General features: G+C 38.4%; 1 protein-coding gene across 10 annotated transcripts in view; it reads left to right on the forward strand.

The window, feature by feature from the left end:
- Nucleotides 1-20,105, forward strand: part of ATAD2B (ATPase family AAA domain containing 2B) — a 124,779-nt gene that overhangs the window by 97,257 nt on the left and 7,417 nt on the right. For 7 of the 10 annotated variants that reach the window (XM_059660432.1, XM_059660429.1, XM_059660430.1 and 4 more), the window contains 5 exons: nt 9,285-9,407; nt 12,562-12,693; nt 15,520-16,203; nt 19,159-19,286; nt 19,944-20,072. In XM_059660432.1, the coding sequence (XP_059516415.1) occupies nt 9,285-9,407; nt 12,562-12,693; nt 15,520-16,203; nt 19,159-19,286; nt 19,944-20,072 (1,196 nt within the window). Of the gene's footprint in view, nt 1-9,284; nt 9,408-12,561; nt 12,694-15,519; nt 16,204-19,136; nt 19,287-19,943; nt 20,073-20,105 lie in introns of those variants that run through there. The other 3 variants (XR_009448033.1, XM_059660431.1, XR_009448034.1) reach the window with 3 other exon arrangements.

Below are 20,105 nucleotides of genomic sequence, written 5' to 3' on the forward strand. Positions count from 1 at the left end.
AGGAAGGGAGAGGGATAGAGAGTTAGAAACATCGATGAGAGAGAAACATCTATCAGCAGCCTCCTGCACACCTCCTACTGGGGATGTGCCCACAACCAAGGTACATGCCCTTGACTGGAATCAAACCTGGGACCTTTCAGTCGGCAGGCTGATGCTATATCCACTGAGCCAAACCAGTTAGGGCAATGCTTTCTATTTTTAAAAAATTCATTTTTGTTTCAGTTATCTAAAGATATTTAGAATAGTTTTGCTCAATGTGTGTATTTAAGGGCAGTGGTTCTCAGGCCACATGTTAGAATGACCTGGATTTCTCATTTCCACATGAAATTGTGGTGTGTGTGTGTTGTTTTTTTTTTGGGGGGGGGGCTAAATTTAGACCATAATAAATCACATATCCTAATTCCAAGAGGCAGAATAAAATTTTACATAGCTGCACTTGGTATCTAACAGTTCTTAAGCTTTCTATTATTTGTTTAGTTTCTTTTTTACTTTCTATTAAATATATCACATAAAAATTTATGAAGAATAAAACAAAGAAGAAAATTAAAGTTACCTATAATTTCATTACCTAGTGTTCTGCCTCTCCCCTTCCCTGCCTTCCTCTCTTTTTCACACTCATTATATATGGAATGCATGCATGCATAATATTTTTACTAAAATGAAAATACAATTTTTATAAACTTAGTTATTCATATAATATTTGGTGAAAAGTTTGTGAATTTTATATATTTTTACTGTATTATTTAAATCATACAGACATGCTATAATAGCTAATGCGCTATTGTTGGATATACCAGATTTTTTTAGATTTTTCTTGTGATATAAGATTGATAGATATCTTTATATTATAATTTTGTACACATCCCTAATTATTTTCTTAGAATAAATTTCTTAAAGTGAAATTTTTGAATCAAAAAGATGTATCTTTTGTAGGTCATTTAATCTGGAATCTTAAATTTTTCTCATAATTTCCCACTTCTACCAGCAGTATCATGGCAACTATTAGCCACAATATCAATTTTCTTCAGTGTAGATGGCATCTGAAGCAGCCACAGTTGGGTAGTGAAGAATGGGCTGATGTTAGCCTCACTTGATCCCCTTGCTGGGTCCTTGGTGAGGATACAACCTTCACAATTGCTGTATAGTTGCCTTGAGCAGTATGTGAGAGCATTGGAGTGCCTACACCCTTAGCCGGTCAGTTTTTGAAGACACAAAGGTTGCTGAAACTGTGTAGCAGGTGATGAGAGCTTGTGCTTTAGGCTTTAATCCCAGATCTATTGCCTAGTTCTTTAACCTGATCAAGTTAAACTCTGTAAATTTTTGTTCCTTATCTGCAAAATAGGGATAATTATAGTACTTTCCTCATTGAGGTGGTTGTAAGGATTATGTGAGAACATTTATTAGGTTAAACTTTGTGAAGTCACCATTTTCATATGGTTCAACCTAAATATGTTAAGCCCTTAGCACAGTGCCTGGGATGTGGTAAGTGTTCCATAAAGGTTAGTTCATATTTTTATCCTCGTTATCATCATTGCTGTTTAAATTGGACTTAATTTTTATAAATTGGTTTCTTAGTGGATACTGCATACTTGCATTAGAATGACCCTTTATACTTTATTCTCATTCCATTCCTTGAACCACATTTAAAATTCATTCTTATTTTGTAACAAAAATTTGGGACTGATAGTGAAAAATGAATTTGAGTGGTTAGAGAAAGCCAGTTGAGAAGATCAATCCAGGTATTTCCCCCTGTGTAACTTAATTACAACCACATTGAAATAATATTGCTGTTAAGAAAGAAGCAGTGATTTCTGGTGCATAACAACCTTTTACTACAGAATGCAGTTGTATAATGAAAAAATATGGCTCTCTCAGAGTTGACATGGTACACTTGTAACTTCTTCACTGTTTTAGATGCAAAAATTCAAAAAGCATGATTTGGTTCTGTTCAGATTATTTCATATCTATAGTCATGAGGCCTTTTTGTTTTCTTCATAGCAATAGAACCACTTGTTATGTATTAGAAAAACAACCTCAGGGTCTGCTGTGTAGCAAGTGGAAATTACATGAATGTTGTATTACTTTTACAAGCTCCCATGAGTATTTGAAAGCTTACAGTGTTCTGTTTTGCCGAATAGTTAGCCATTTGGGAAAATAACTAGCATATACACAGAAGACAAAAGCCAACCTTTTGAAAACTATCTGTGTTACCTAAGTGTTCACCCAGATTCTCTCCCTTGAGCATGATGCGGACAGATGAAATATGTTAGCCAGAGAATTTTAATTTGTAGGTTCTAAGCGTGACCAGTATCAGATATTTGACCATAATTATTATCTTATAGATGTGATGTATGATGTTTAACTGTTTCTCATTCTTTGTCTTTATGGCATCCCTTCTCTAGCCCTCAAGCACTTATCATTATTTATTTATTTTTTTAAATATATTTAATTGATTTTTTACAGAGAGGAAGGGAGAAGGAGAGAGAGTTAGAAACATCGATGAGAGAGAAACATCGATTAGCTGCCTCCTGAACACCCCCTACTGGGGATGTGCCCACAACCAAGGTACATGCCTTTGACCAGAATCAAACCTGGGACCCTTCAGTCTGCAGCCGACACTCTATCCACTGAGCCAAACTGGTTAGGGCTACACATATCATTATTTAGCTAATTTTGTTGGAATTTTAGCTTTAATCTTGTAGTCTTCTCAAAATCTTCTATTTTGGACCAATTAGGAATAAAGTCCACAGATTTGCCCTCGCTTTTGGAGCCCTCTATGAGAGGCTATGCTTCAGCCAAACTCATTCATATTTTCTTTAGTATTTGTAAGTACCATGTACTAGTTACTGAGCTGGATGCTTACAAAACAAAGATGAATATGATAGTCCTTGCCTTTTGATATAGAGATGTTCAGATCACCAAATGCCTGCTGAATAATTACTATGTGACAGACATTACACTATGTCATGGTATTAGGGCTTCCATAACAAAATATCACAGGTGGCTTAAACAATAGATATTTATTTTCTCATAGGTCTGGAGGCTTAACATCAAAATCAATGTGTCTGCAGTTTTGTTTTTCCTGAGACCCTCTCCTTCGCTTGCAGATGGCTATCTTCTTGCTGTGTCCTCACATGTTCTTTTCTTTGTGTACATGCACCCTTGGGTATCCAAATTTTCTCCTCTTATAAGGACACAAATCAGATTGGGCTAGGGCCCATTTGTATGACCTTCTTTTACCTTAATTATCTCTATCTCTTTGAAGGCTCTATTCCAAATACAGTCACATTGTGAGGTACTGGGGTTTAGAGCTTCAACATATGACTTTTGGGGGCGGGGGCTGGTTGGGGACACAGTTTAGCCCATAATCCCTGCTACCTAAAAACTCACTATTTTATAGTAATGACAAATATCTAACTACTAATAATTAAAATAGATTATTAAGGTATATATAAAGATAGCCCCGAGGTGGCAGTTATACATTTTGTCTTGAGGTGGCAGCAAATGATTGTAATGCAGTTTCATAAATCTGTATTAGAAATATGTACATAGTGTGAGTGGAGTATAGAGATGAAGACACTGCCTGGAGATGAATGGATTAGGAGAGGCATTCATCCTAGGCTGAGAGAAGAGATATATAAGTAGGGTACAAAGGTATAGAAGAGGTAATATAGCTGGAGAATGGAGTGCCTGTGGAGGAATGGTGGGAAATTCACCCATTTTCCTATCAGCTTGAAAACATAGCTACTTCTAAGGCTGTTCATTGTAGTTTCCTGTTAGTCGTAGCTAAAATTTGAAGCAACTTAAAATATTCAGCAGTAGAGCAATAGTTCTGAAAATTAAGGTACATCCTACTTTGGATTATTACACAACTATTTAAATTTGGTTTTCAAAGAATGAAGAAAAGAAAAACACAACAGAATATGTGAAAAAACAAGTCTGAAAACATTGGATATCAGGAAACAAAGTAAAGTGGTTCCCAAAAGATGAGAAATTAACAAGTTGAGCACTATAGTTGCCTGGAAAGTTTCCAAACTGTGGCACGGGAAGGAAGAACCTAGGCTGAACCTAGAATTCATCCTTAAGAAAATAGACAGAGCTGGGAATGTAGGAGGCCAAAGCAGGCAATGTTTTCAGGGCAAAGTACCAGAAAGAAGCAAGCTGTATGGAGAGAGCACTCTGGAGATGTGCAGACCCTCTTCCAGGCATGAGTTAAACTGATCAGTGTGCACTTGAGGGAACCACCTGAGACAGAGAAAGAAAGGGGTGCTCTTTGAAGCTCACCAGGGCTGGCAATAATGCAGCAAATAATTAGAGCTAATGAGCCAACAAGGAGATCAAATATATAATAACAAAAGCGTAATATGCTAATTAGGCTGGACATCCTTCTGGATGACCTTCTGGATGAAGCCGGGGCTGTGAGGGAAGCCCAGGTTTTGGGTGCCAGAGGGAAGCTGGTGCCAGCAGCCGTGGGAAGGAAGGCCTACTCTTGCACGAATTTTGTGCATCGGGCCTCTAGTGAGGAATAAAGGAAATATACAATCCAAAAGAAGCGAGAGAAAAAAAAAAAGAAAAGGAGAATAAATAACCAAGTTGATAATCACATAAATGACATTAAAAGTAATTGATCTAGGCCCATGGTCTGCAAACTGCGGCTCTTTGGCCCCTTGAATGTGGTTCTTCCTAAGCCTTAGGAGTACCCTAATTAAGTTAATAACAATGTACCTACCTATATAGTTTAAATTTAAAAAATTTGGCTCTCAAAATAAATTTTAATCGTTGTACTGTTGATATTTGGCTCTGTTGACTAATGATTTTGCCGACCACTGATCTAGGCACATCCAAGATGGTGGCAGAGTAGATGGATATTATACTCACCTTTTCCCAGGGCCAAACTGTAATAATTATAGTTAAAACATAGAATAATCAACCTGAATAACCAACTGAAGACTAGCTGAAGAGAAGTCTTATCAAGGATTTACAGAAGAAGCCACATTGAGACTGGTAGGAAGGGTGGAGATGTGAAAAGGACTGGTCCTGCTCCCATGGGCAGCAGCTGAGATACTGGAGGACTAGCTCAGCTGCAAAGATTCCCCCTGGGGAACGTGGGGTCTCAACCCCAAGCTGGTTTCCCTAGCCCAGAGCACCAGAGCTAGGAAGAGGTGGCCAGGTAACATCTGGCTGTAAAAATCAGCTGGGATTCTGTCTGCCAGGAGGAGACAGCAATCTGCTAAAGACATAGGCACCCTCTTAAAAGACTCAAGCACAAAACTTCATATGCAGCCATCCCCCTGGGCTTTGGCAGAGGAAGGGCAAAGTGGACTAGAGTCACATGAGGAGAGACTGGGGTATATGGCTCTGGGAAGAGAGCAGAAGGGACAGCTGTCAGGACCCCTGTGCGTACTCCCTCTCCCACACCACAGGCACCAGCAAATTGGACAATCTGGACAAAATGGGTAAATTCCTAGAAACTTATAATTTTCCAAAACTGAATCAGGGAGAATTAGAAAATCTGAATATACACATTACAACCAGTGAAACCGAAGCAGTAATAAAACTCTCCTAAGCAACAAAAGTCCTGGACTAGATGGCTTCACAGTTCAGTTTTACCAAACATTCGAAGAAGAACTAACACCTGTCCTTCTCAAAGTATTCCAAAAAATTCAAGAGGAGGGAAGATTCCTAAGCTCATTTTACAAGGCCAGCCTTATCCTAACTCTAAAACCAGATAAAGTCATTACAAAGAAAGAAAATTATAGGCTGATATCTCTGATGAACATAGATGCTAAAATCCTCAACAAAATATTAGTAAACCAGATCCAGTAGTATGTTAAAAAGATCATACACCATGATCAAGTGGAATTTATTCCGAGGATGCAAGGTTGGTATAGTATTCGCAAATTAATAAACATGATACACCACATAAATAAAATGAAGGATAAAAGCACATGATCATATTAATAAATGCAGAGAAGCATTTGATAAAAGCCAGTACTCACTTATGATAAAAACTCTCAGCAAAGTGGGAATAGAAGGAACATTAACTCAGTGTAATAAAGGCCATTTATGGGACAAACCCACAGCCAACATCATACTCAGTAGGCAAAAACTACAAGCGTTTTCCTTAAGATCAGGAACAAGACAGGATGTCTGCTTTCACCACTCTTTTTAAAAATATATATATATATTTTATTGATTTTTTTTTTACAGAGAGGAAGGGAGAGGGATAGAGAGTTAGAAACATGGATGAGAGAGTAACATCGATTCAGCTGCCTCCTGCACACTCCCAGGTACATGCCCTTGACCAGAATCGAACCTGGGACCCTTCAGTCCGAAGGCCGATGCACTATCCACTGAGCCAAACCAGTTAAGGCTGCTTTCACCACTCTTATTCAACATAGTACTGGAAGTCCTGCCACAGCAATCAGAAAAGAAGGAGAAATAAAAGGCATCCAAATTGGAAGGAAGAAGTAAAACTCATTATTTGTAGATGAGTACTGTATATAGAAAACAGTATTGTCTGTGGCTGCTTTTATACTACAAGGGCAACTTCGAGTACTTGCCAGAGATCCTATGGCCTGTGAAGTCAAGATATTTACTCTGGCCCTATACAGAAAAACTTGCTGATGCCTGGCCTAGACATCCCAAATAAAGGCAGAGATGATCAGATTGGATGAAAAAGCAAAGACCTCACCATATGCTGCTTAGTGTGTCAGTTTAAGAGACTGACACACCACCTGCTGCGCCAATGAGGCTCCTTTACAAGAAACCCACTTTAAATATAAAGCTACAAAGAGATTAAAAGAGAAGTACGAAAAAGATATATTCTAATACCAAGGCAAAGGAAAGCTGGTATGGTTATATAATACCAATATAGATTTCAGACCAAAGAATATTACCTGGGATAAAGAGGATTATTTCATAATCATCCAATAGACATAACAGGTGCAAACAATTGTGCCTCTGATAACAGAGCCTTAAAATTCATTAAGCAAAAACTGACAAAACTGCAAAGAGATATATAGAGAGATACAATTAAACACTGAGGTCTTCTGAAGATGTTCATTTAAGTCATGTTACTTTCCTCCTTAGATATTTTCAATGACTTTTCATTGCTCTCTTAGGATAAAATCTAAAAGCCTTTAAATATGACCAGATTACTGTTTGCCTCTTGCTTATTGTGTTCTAAGCCCCCAGGGTATCTTTCATTTTCTTGAAATATCTGAGATGTTTTTACTCCAGAACTTTCTCACATAGTATTTTCTGAACCTGCCACTGGTTATTCTCTGCTCTGTCAGTGGCTGCTTCAATGTATGCTCATCTCAGCTTAAATGCCACTGTTTCAGAGTCTCTTCCTGACCTGTCCAATCTCAGTTGGCACCCACACCAATACCCCATAGGTTTTTATCCTAGCTGTTACGTAGGGGTTTTGGGGTGGGGGTAGGGAGGTGTTTATATGTGTGTCTGAGAGATTACTTGGTTAATGCCTCCTTTCTGTAGTAGTTGAAAAGCTCTTGGAAAGTGGAGAAATGTCTGCTTTGTTCAGCACTGTGTAGCTGTCACATGACTCAGTTCCTGGTACAGTTGACAGTATTTATTGAATGAACGTTTAGAGAAATGTACTGGAAAGAAATACACCAGTGGTTGCCTTTTGAGAACTGCATGTTTGTTTTTGTAAGATTTCCATAATGAACTATGACTTTCTGATACGAAAATTATCCTATATAATAAAAGGGTAATATGCAAATCGACCGAACAGCAGAAGGACTGGTTGCTATGATGCGCCTGACCATCAGGGGGCAGGCGCTCAATGCAGGAGCTGCCCCCTGGTGGTCAGTGCACTGCCACAGGGGGAGTGCCGCTCAGCCACAAGCCCAGCTGATGACTGGCAAGCACAGCAGCCCGCCTGCAGCAGCCTGCCTCTGCCACAGTGCTAAGGATGTCCATCAGTCGAATATCCCCCGAGGGTTCCCGGTCTGCGAAAGGGCTCAGGCCAGGCTGAGGGCTTCCCCCACCCCCCTGCATGAATGTCGTGTACCAAATGTCATGGACCAGGCCTCTGGTAAATAAAATATGTCTTTATCTTTATACTTTTTGTTTTTACTAGAGATGAAAATGCTGATGTTATTTTGAGATTTTGGGTTCTAGTTTTTGATACTGTTACAAAATAAGTGTCTTTGCTATATTTACTTGGCTTTTAATATCTCAGAGCTGCAAGCTCTAGGTGGCACTGTTTACATTGTATTGCTTATGAATGAGGATTTCTGGATTAGTGTATAACTGAGAACCTTCTTTTAGTACCAGTTTTAGGTATAGCCTACCTAGAAGGGAGTATTTCTCCCCTGGATCTACCTACAATTTTTATACCATTTTACATTCTTTTGCTTAGAGTATCTTGCTGTATTTGCCTGTTTCTGTCACAGTTTTTAAAGGTCACCCTTACTTAGGGTCATTATATTCTTCAGCACAGTTTTGACCAGTTTTCACTTATGAAGAAAATTATGTAAGAATATCTGAATTCTCAGTATCCATCTACAGGAAGGGTGGGAAATGATTTTTCTGTCAAGGGCCATTTGGATATTTACAACGTCATTCTCGGGCCATACAAAATTATCAATTTAACTCACTCCTAATGCCTTGGCAGGGCTAGAACAAGTGATTTTTGCAGGCCTCATATGGCCTGCAGGCCGGACGTTTCCCACTCCTGATATGGCAACTCTGGTGCTGGGCATATGGTGAATACCCTAAAACAGTGGTCAGCAAACTCATTAGTCAACAGAGCCAAATATCAATAGTACAACGATTGAAATTTCTTTTGAGAGCCAAATTTTTTAAACTTAAACTATATAGGTAGGTACATTGTTATTAACTTAATTAGGGTACTCCTAAGGCTTAGGAAGAGCCACACTCAAGGGGCCAAAGAGCTACATGTGGCTCGCGAGCCGCAGTTTGCCGACCATGGCCTAAATCTTTTAAACATTTTTATTGAAAATCATACATTTAAAAATCAAATATGTAAAATAAAGCCTTATATCTTTGAGGTAATGACTTGTTAAATAGACTTAGTACTTTGAAATTCTTAAAGTGTAGTTTTCAGAGAATTATCAACTTGATTGAGTAGCTTATTATGTTTATATTTTACTCATCATTTAAATAAACTTCTCACCTAAAAATGCTTTTTACACTGTTATTTAAATGTTCGTATTCCTTCTCTTTTTAAAGTGCCCTTATTTAATGTTATTTCATTTGTACATATAATAAATGTATACCAACTTTTTTAACAGATAAAATAATTAGACACAGGGCTTGTACCCTGAAGGACACTGCGCATGCCATCATTGCAGCTGAACTGGATCCAGAATTTAATAAACTCTGTGAAGAAATTAAGGAAGCAAGAATAAAAAGAGGTAAGCTATAGAAATGAACTTGCTGCTAAAGACGAGTCCTTGAATATCATTGAATGTTGTTTCTTTAGGGTTCCTGATATTTTGAAAAAAATGTATTTTGAGGCACAGTTTTTACTTAATTTCTGATACTGATATGTGTCATGAAAATTCTCAGATATTTAAAAACTTTACTTCCCGTGAAAGTTTTAGTGCAACAGCGCAAATTGCTGAAATAAAGTGCTTCATTCTGAAATTTCTTTTGCAGGAATTTATCTTTGTTAATTATTGATTTCTGTTCTTAATGGTTTTCATACCTGAAGAGGGTTTATTTTTCATGAGTTTATACCCAATACTGGTACTTTTTGTCCTATTGAAGTTTATGGACAATTTTGTTAATATAAACAAGAATTAGTGAATGTGGTTTGTTAATTCATTAAAAAATCCTGTCTTTGAGGAACTCACACTTTAGTAGGAGAAAGAGTGAAATCTAAAACAAATCGAGTGCAGTGTGGTGTATGCACTTGTTGAAGTGTGTTTATAGCACAGGGCCGAGACCTCCTGGTAGGGGACCAGGCATTTTTTAAAAAATATATTTTATTGATTTTTTACAGAGAGGAAGGGAGAGGGATAGAAAGTTAGAAATATCGATGAGAGAGAAACATCGATCAGCCGCCTCCCGCACACCCCCCACTGGGGATGTGCTCGCAACCAAGGTACTTGCCCTTGACCGGAATCGAACCTGGGACCTTTCAGTCCTCAGGCCGACGCTCCATCCACTGAGCCAAACCAGTTAGGGCGGGGGACCAGGCATTTTGATCAGAGTTTGGGGAAGGAAATAGGAGTGTTGTCTCTAGTGGAGTAGGGAAAGGTGGTGGTGACAGAGGAGAAGGAGGTATTTTAAGCACAGCAGACAGTAGCTTGTATAAAGGCACAGAGATGTGAAATCACGTGGTATATTAGAAGAACTGCAAACTGTTTGGTATTGCTGAAGATGTACAGAGTTGTGAGATTTAGAGCTCAAGAGGTGGGCTGGGTCCAGGGCCCTGAAATAATGAAGAAGCTTTTCTTCTACTTCCTTAGAGGCCTTTCCTGGCCCCCGAATCTCATTAGGCCCTGGTCATCATTAGCACTTGGCATTTTGCTGCTGCTGCTGTCTCTTCCTTCCTTATTTAGTGCTGGGAATGTCGTGCTTATAGCTCTACTGCAGCCCCCAGAGCTATGTCTGATATGCAACAGGTTTATAAATACATGAATGAATCGATGCCATGCTGAGGAGCTTGGACTTTATCCTGCAGACCAGTGTTTTTCAAAATGGTGTGTCTATTACCCACATTGGCTTGGTCCTAGTAAATTAAATTCTCAGAGAGTAGTAAGGTTGAGAGCTCAGCACTTGAACAACTATTCAAGAGATTTCTTTATACACTAAAGTTTGAGAACCATTGCCATAGTCAGTAGGAGTCACTGAAGTATTTTAAGCACCGGAATGATTGGCAAATTGCTTTGGCAGCAGGAAATAGCAAGGGCTCAGTGTGGAGGGTAGGGAGATGAGAGACCAGTTAAGAAACTGTTGGAGCCAGTTTAGAAAACAGTTTGGCAGATCTAAAAAGTTAAACATAACATTTACCATATGACCCAGTGATTCTACTCCTAGGAATCTACTCCAGAGCAATGAAAACATATGTCCACATAAAGACTTATACACGAATGTTCATAGCAGCATTAATCACAGAAACTAAAATCTGGAAACAACCCAAATGTCTGTCAGCTGGTAATGGGTAAGCAAAATAGGGTGTGTCATATAATGGCATACTGCTCGGCCATAAAAAGGAACAAAGTACTGGTACATGCTACAACATAGGTGAACTACAGAAACATTTGTTAAGTGAAACAGTTCAGTCAGAAAAGACCACATATTGTATGATTCCATTTATATGAAATACTCACAAAAAGGCAAGCCATAGAGACAAAAAGTGGATTAGTGGTTGTCTGGGATAGTTAGCTAAAATTGGGTTGCTGTGGTGATTGCACAGTGCTGTAAATTTACTAAAAATCATTTAACTGTATGCTTAAAATGAGTGATTTTTATGTTATGTAAATTGAACTTTAAAACTGTTGTGGGTAACAGCTTTTGGAGTAGTTCAGAGTTTTAATTAGTGAAATGGGGATGAGGATAGAATTAATTTGAGAGATGTGACTGGAAGGAAGGAAGGGCAGGAAGAGTCAAAATTGGCCATGTTAGTGGTTTAATGACTTAATAGATGCTAATACTGCCAATAGAGATAGGGAATATATAAGAAGGAACAGGTGTTTTTGTTGGGAAAGATATTTGACATGACTTTAGAATATCCAGTTGGAGATATCAAATAGGTAGTTGGATATATGGATTAGAAAAGGTCAAGAGATGTTTGGGCTAAAGATGTGGATTTGGGAATCTTCTATATATATAAAAGGCTAATGTGCAAAGTGTCCCCTTGGAAGTTCGACTGGAAGACTGGGAGTTCAGTCGCTTGCTATGATGTATGCTGACCACTAGGGAGTGGCATGGAATGAAGGGAGGCCCCAGGGACCCTACCTGTGCACTAATTTCGTGCACCGGGCCTCTAGTTATTATATAATGGTAGTAGAAGCTGAAGGCATGAAGGATACTTTGTGGTGGAAGGTGTTGATTAGAGTGAGAAGAAAAAGGATTCCAGAGACAACCCTGGCAAACATTAACATTTAAGGATCACATAGAACAAAGAAATCTAGTGAAAATTGAGATGGAATGGTTACTCTTATGAAGATCACTGCAGTGTGATGTGATAGGCAGCTAATGTCAGATGGTAACAGTTCATGTGAATGGGGTTTACTGACCCCAAAACACACATTCTAAGATTGCAAAAATCATAACTTTTAAACATTATATAATCTTATTTCTCTACAGTCATAAAAATGTGAAATGTGTCCCTTTTTAAGTGTAAGAATCGCCTGCCAAGTTATTTTATTTTTATGATTTTATATCTAGTTTCCTTCCCATCTTAAAACAAAAGATAGTATTTTCATCCAAATTACAAACTGTCCAAGTATAATTAATGACTTTAAAACTTGGTTCTGTATTTCAGATGATTTTTTTAAAACCTGTTGGTTTATGTAGCTAGGAATATTTAAATAGGTGTTGCTTATCTTCTGCTTGCAGGCTTATCGGTAACAGCAGAACAAATAAATCCTCATGGTACTGGAGCTCGGAAGACAGAAACTAGAGTTGAAGAGGCATTTCGGCACAAACAAAGAAATCCAATGGATGCCTGGCACAGCTCTGCAAATAAATGTGCGTGTATTTGAGATCATGTTATCCAGTAGTGGGAACAACTGAGAAGGATGCGGATTGCTTAGGCACTGGGTACACAAAGCAAAGCGCTGCTGTTTTCCCACAGCTCTTTTAATCGTCTCTCTTTTCAGAGGTGAAAAGCTTGTGGGGTAAGGGGCTGAATCAGAAGTATATTTCTTTAGCCTTATTTGCTTTTTGCTATCCCCATTCAGTACTTGCTGTTGTAATTGAACTAGGTTTGAATATTTTTAGTTCTAAACTTTGGTATTTGGATAGAGATGTAGAGCCAATGGATTTTTTATCCACTCATCTGCAACCCCAGCCCCTTGCTGTATGCTATGCAGGATGTTGTCTTTATGGTTGAAAATGGAAACTGGCTGAAGAGAGTGGCTGATTTGACAGCAGGAAGTTGAGAGAATATTTTGTGCTCAGTTTGAAAAATTGGTACAACCTTCTTTATCTAGTTTTGTTCATGATATATTTTTAGAGAGGGAATACTCAGTGTTTAGGTTTTCATTTTTTCTTATTCATGGTGATCTAAAACAATTTCTAAATGGTATGTTAATTAACATAGCATCTTTCTAATACAGTCCTGATGTTTTACTGAAGATAGCCATCCTTGGACGACCTGTGCTGTTCTTCTGGTGTAAAGGTGTAATACTGCTCCAGCTGTCAGTAAGCTGGTCATAATATGTTCTTTCACAAGTGGCATTGCATTTGAATGAATGGGCCATACCTATCTTTTAGCTTGTCCTCTTTGAGATAAGGCATTCATATATGAGAAAATTTGAAGGACTTAGTGGTGCATTTAGTTCCATGAAACTGATTAAAGTTATTTGGCCTAGTTGTACCTGGATTATGTGACACAACACTCTTAATTTAAAACTAAAAATCCTTTACATTCTCTGCACCTAATACAAATACATATTAACTAAAACAGTTGTAAGTTCCTTTGGATATTAAAATGTTACTTTCAGCTAGTGGTCGCCAACCTTTCGGACCTCATGGACCACCAGTGGTCCGCAGACCACCAGTTGGTGACAGCTGCTTTAAGCTGCAATTGAGTTTTGTTTTTTCTCACCAGTAGATGGCATATGTGACTCACCATTTGTCTGTTTTACATTAACTTACTTAAGTCATAAATCTAAATGTCTAAGGCAGAGTTGCTTTCCTAAGGTCTTAGGTTTGGAAACAAGCTCAGAGATGCTATAAAAATTGACCCTAAAGATTGTGCCTCTAAATGGGCTTTTCACACAAAGCATCCCTGAAAAAGGAAAAGTATAAATGTTTCCTACTACCACATACCAGGGGCAATGGAGATTAGCAGTGACCAAAACAAAATCCCTACTCTGGTAGAGCTTCTATTTCTCTTAGTTTACTAAAGCCATGCTAACTGTTAGAAGTAATTATATAAGGAGGGGGAAATTTTCTCTAGTTTGACCTCCCCCAAAATGAGAACATTTTCTCTGTTCTTAGCTGAGATGAAAGTGCCAGCAGTAAATTTCCTTCAACAGGGTTCCTGGCCTTTGCTTAGTGTACCTCATACATATCAAGTAACTGGGCTGGCTCTTGAATGAGCAGAGGTCAGCCTCTTGCTCTGGAGTTTCATGGCTTAATGAGGAAAGAAGAGGGGAAACATTAGTATAGTTGGTTACATGGTTGGAGAATAAGTGAGGCCACAATGTCAGGAGTAACTTGTTAGGTAATAAAGACCTAACAGTTCGGAGCAGAGGTGGGGAACCTTTTATAGCCTTGGGGAAAGAAATGAATTATTTTTACCCTGATGGCTTTCAGCCAACCAATATTTAGAATTTGGTGTTAGATACCAGAAGCGATAGATATGGTGTTTAGTTTAACTAGTTTATAATTAATAACGTTTATATTTAATTTTTTAATGCATCTGTCCCAAATTGCAAAATAAGAGTTAACTTTTTGCTTATTTAAGGGACAGTGGGATAGACTTGCTTATATGAGAAATGAAAGATTCCTGGGTCCATCATTACCTGGAAGTGCCAGCTGTCTACTCAGAAAGCACATGATAGTTTCTAGCATCTAAGTTTAGTCCCTACAACTTTGGTAGGTCTTTCAGTTATGTGAAACATAACTGACCAAACATTTATTTTCAATGTTTTGTTAGTGTTATTGTTGCCACCTTGATAGCAGAGGGCTTAACTTTTCTACATACTTTCAGAAATAACTTGGCAAGAAATTGGTGTTGCTAGGAGAACCATTTGTGGTAGAGGAGGCTAATAGTTAGCAAACTGGATTGACCATATAACCTTCCTGGGGCTTCTCTCCATGACCGTACTAACTGTGGTTTTTCTGTCTTCTGAAGTAGAGGCAGTGGAGAGGTTTTTTGGAGATACCTATAACTATTCTGTCTCGACATACTGGATCATGCTTTGTTTCTTTTCATGGCAAAGCAAGCACCTTCCTGGTAGAAATCTAGGACTGGCGCCCCAAATCTTCCAGGCAGATTGGGAGTGTGGTCTGTTCCTAAATGTGTATATTATATTCTGGGCTCCTGGATGTTAGGAATTAGGAACAGCTATTAATTGGAATTTAGGGTAATAGAAAAAAAATTAATGCTGGGTAGTAAATAGGAAATAAATTTAACAGATTTTTATTCCCCAGAGTTCATCCCTGACCTCATATCCATTTCACTTGTAGTTCTGAGGATTAGTCAGCGAGGGTGTCAAGTAGTTTTTGCTTGTGTTTCACACTGGTATGGGTTTACTTTCTTTTGGGTCTTAGTTAATATACATTTGTAAAACAAGTATTGCATTCCAAGTTCTACGTATATTTTTTTCCTTCCTTGTAAAATAGTTCGTGTTCGGAGAAAATCGAGGCGGCGATCACAGTGGGGTAAAGGAATTATTAAGAAAAGGAAAGTCAATAATTTAAAAAAAGATGAAGAGGACACCAAATTTGCAGACTATGAGAATCATACAGAGGGCAGGAAATTGCTAGAGAACGGAGAATTTGAGGTAAGCACTGACTGCCATGAAGAAAATGGAGAGGAGACTGGAGACTTGTCTATGACTAATGATGAATCATCATGTGATGTCATGGACATGGACCAGGGGCAGAGGCTTAACAGTGGAGCGAGCACAAAGGAGAACTTTGCATCTACCGAAGAGGAAAGTTCCAATGAGTCTCTCCTCGTCCACAGCAGCAGTTCTCTGAATCCAGGACAGACTTCTGGGAAAGAGCCTTTCCTTAAAGGAAGTTGCCTCAATGGCGAGGCCTCCACTGACAGTTTTGAAGGAGTCCCAGCTCTGGAGTGTGAGAATGGCAAAGCAGAAGTCGTTCCTTTCTGCAGTAATGGGGATAAATGTAGCTCTGAACAGAAGATTCTTCTGGAGGACCAGTCAAAAGAGAAACCAGAAGCTTCTAATGAAAATCGTGGAGATGATCCTGAGAAACTAGAAGCACTGGAATGTAGCAATAATGAGAAGTTAGAACCTGGCCCCGATGTGGAGGTTAAAGACGCAGAACTGGATAAAGAAGGTAGAGATAATATTTTAATGAATCTTCTGAAGTTTTAAACTCCAGAGTTAATTAATTGCATATTTTGTCTAGCCCTCAGTAACAATGGTTGCCCATTAACAATACCCCTTTGAGAATTTGTTAGTTTTCTAGTTTCTAGTTTCCCTACAAAAGTGTGCATATACCTACTACATTTTGGTGAACATTTCAAAAGGTGTATGATCCAGAATGCTTTGCTTTCCTGGCCGCTTTCACTCTGGCTCCCACTTGATGATCATCCCTATCCTAATGGATTTATGACTAAAAGTTGAATACATCCACAGGTGTTAAGAAGATGGAGTTCTAACAAAAGAATTACTGGGATGGGGTGGGGTGGTTTGAGATGACTTAGATACTACAGCAGTGAGATATATTCAAGTCATGTAGACACATTAAATTATCACTCCTGTTCATTATAATCATGTGACTGAGCTAGGTACTTACACTCTCCAACCCTGTTTTTTCACTTGAGAATGGTGTCACTGCAGCGACCACATATGTCATGTATATTAATTTCCTCTCCTGGTACCTGGCATATTCTGAGGAGTATTCATTCCAAGCAGTCACTGGTAGTTGAATCTGAGGGATGTTTAGCCTAAGAGGCTCCATTGCTTTGTAGGGTCAGTGGTAGAGGAAGGCAGCAGAACCCTCGCTGTCAGATTTGCCTTGTTCTTTCAGTGAGAGCACTCTGCCAGCTCCTGACCTCCTATGGCTGTGTGACTCTTTTAAGAAGAAGCAGAAAGGGGGAGTTGAGGATCTCTAGCCCTACTTTGTTTGTCATTATTCTTTAGCCCATTGTGGGATGGGGTGAGTTAGAGATATAAACAATCCCATATACATTTTCTTCTTATATGAGGCTATCTTGAAATTTTGTCTAAAAATTGTGCTCAGTTGTGTGGAATATACACTTTACCCTGGGATTTGTATTAGGTGGGAAAAGGTTTTTGCTGACAGTTTTTTGAGCCCTCTAGCAGAATCAGGGAGTAGGAAGATATTATTCACAAAGTCTTAGAATTCTTTTAATGGATAAAGAGAGATGTACTGTTCTTAAATATTATTCCTAAATAATTTTTTTCTATATTTAATAATAGAAAATAGTTTTTTTTTAAATATATTTTTTATTGATTTTTTACAGAGAGGAAAGGAGAGGGGTAGAGAGTTAGAAACATCGATGAGAGAGAAACATCGATCAGCTGCCTCCTGCACACTCCCTACTGGGGATGTGCCCGCAACCAAGGTACATGCCCTTGACCGGAATCGAACCTGGGACCCTTCAGTCTGCAGGCCAACGCTCTATCCAGTGAACCAAACCAGTTAGGGCAATAGAAAATAGTTTTAAGAGCTATATTTATTCTAGGCTGTCATATAGACAGAACTTAAAAAATGTGTTAAGCTAAGGGTAAGTAATGAATGGGACAGAGTGGAAAAAAGGGAGAGATCTACATGATCCAGCAGAATGGGTTTGAGGGAGGAGTCCTTTTTAATGCTACTTTGCTGTGAGATTTTAGTAAGCTTGCAGAAAATATTTAAAAGGTTCAACTGGTGATCTAAAAGTGTTAAAGATATTTGTTGTGTCAAGCTTTACCTGACGTTCTCATTTGTAACTGTTGGGGCAGTGTTACCAAACAGTGGTTCCTAATCGAAGTTCTCAGGCCTCTAGAAGGCAATGGATATAATAATGAGTATCAGTATGGTCTTAACAAAACTCCTAGCAAGTGTTAATTGAACTGTAAGTCAAGTCTTTCATTCTAAAGGCTGTCTGAAATACAAAATGTCTCTGATGTATTATGGAATATGCTTTTGAAGGCAACATTTTGATTCATTACTTACCTATATAGCAGGCATTGATGAGAAGGATTTGTTTAAAGACTTGGGGATAAGGAGGGAAAAGGAAAGTTCTCCTTAGTCACATTGACATGGACCAGGTCCTGTATAAAATTCTGAAATAGTCTAAGTTTGTCTTGTGTTCCTTCCCCTTGGCCTTAGAGTATTCCTACTTAGGGGAGCACAGGGCTCAGTGGTCTACCTACCTCTGCTCCTACTCCCGTAAGTGCCTGGTGCTGTCAAATTATGCTCAGCCACCTCAAAAAAATCCCTCCTCCCCCCCCCTACCCAGTACATTTTATCTCAGCAAGATTTTGGGAGGAAAATATCAGTGGTTCTCCACCTTCCTAATACTGCGACCCTTTAATACAGTTCCTCATGTTGTGGTGACCCCCAACCATAAAATTATTTTCGTTGCTACTTCATAACTATAATGTTGCTACTGTTATGAATCGTAATGTAAATATCTGATATGCAGGATGTATTTTCATTGTTTGTGACCCACAGGTTGAGAACCACTGATAGGTTATACTAATTCACTCTAAGCTAGGAAAGATCACTAGCCCTGTTACACCTTTAATGGATCTAGATTTTTAAGAAATAAATGTTATAACCCAGATCAATTTAGAATAGAATTCTAGGCAGTGTAATAGAGAAAAATAAGAAATTTGAGGCAATGTTCAGGAAAATGTTTTACATTAGGAGGCAGATAGGTAGGTTGGCCTCATTTTGTTAGTGTCTGATTTTGTAGGTAGCTTCTCCTCTTCCATTTCTGAAAGCTCCACATTTTAAAATGATTGCTGTCACAAAGAGAGTGAAAGCTGTTTATTATTAGTGATTAGAGGTAAAGATCGTTTTTATCTTCCTTTTCGTGAATATATTTATTAGATGATTTTCTAGTATGACTTGGCTTTCATAGTTGAGTTTTAGTTCTCCTTAATTTGGGTTACTTATCCTTACCAAAAGAAATCATTTATTGCTGACACTGTTATTCCAAAATGAATACATTCTTATTCCAAAAAGGATTTATGGTGGTTAAATGAATTTATAGTTGGCTAAGCCTGATTCTTCTTAACTTTTACTTGCTGCAGTGCATTTTTTTCTCAATTGTAGGTGCTTCTAAAGTAAAGAAATATCGTAAATTAATTTTAGAGCAGGCAAAAGCAACAACCCTGGAGCTGGTTCCAGAAGAGCCATCCGAGCCTGTGCCACCTCTTATAGTTGATCATGAGAAATTGAAGGTAAGTTTAGCTATTCCCAGTCAGTTTTAAATGAATGGAAGGAGATTTGAATATGTTTTGTAGGCTACTGAATAAAACTAGTTTTGATCATTTTTTTCTCTCTTTATTGATTACGGTATTACATATGTGTCCTTTTCCCTCATGCCCCCCCCCCCCCCCCCATGCCCTCATCCCCCTGGTGCCTTTGTCCAATTTTTGATCATTTTTTGCTTTAACTAGGAATATATATGCTTTAGGGCTTCTAGTAAAAAAGAGTCATGGCCATTGGCTGGGTTGCTCAGTTGGTTGGAGCATCGTCCTATACACCAAAAGGTTATGGGTTTGATTTTCCAGTTGGGCACATACAGGAGGCAATTGATTGATGTTTTTCTCACATCAATGTTTCCCCTCCCTCCCTCCTTCCTTCCCATCTTCTCTCTCTAAGAGTCAGTAAAAAGCATACACATATCCTTGGATGCGAATTAAAAAGAAAAGAGTTATGTATGCTTTGTGGGATTTATAAAAATGAGAATTGACTTGCTTATAAACTAAGCCCTAGAATTTTCTAAACTCAGTTCAGTGTTACACCTGTAAGTGTCTATTACCTAGCATTGAATATATAACTGTTTCAGTTTGAATAGTGAAATCAAACTTTATTGTTTTTCTAATTTTTCTTAGAAATTGCTTGATTTGTTGGTAGATAAAAGCAACAATCTGACAGTTGATCAACTTGAGAGATTGTATTCTCTTCTTAGTCAGTGCATCTATCATCACCGCAAAGATTATGACAAATCACAACTTATTGAGGTAAGTGCCTGGTTCATCTGGAGAACAAACAGA

Source organism: Myotis daubentonii, chromosome 12, assembly GCF_963259705.1.
Source record: "Myotis daubentonii chromosome 12, mMyoDau2.1, whole genome shotgun sequence".
NCBI lineage: Eukaryota > Metazoa > Chordata > Mammalia > Chiroptera > Vespertilionidae > Myotis > Myotis daubentonii.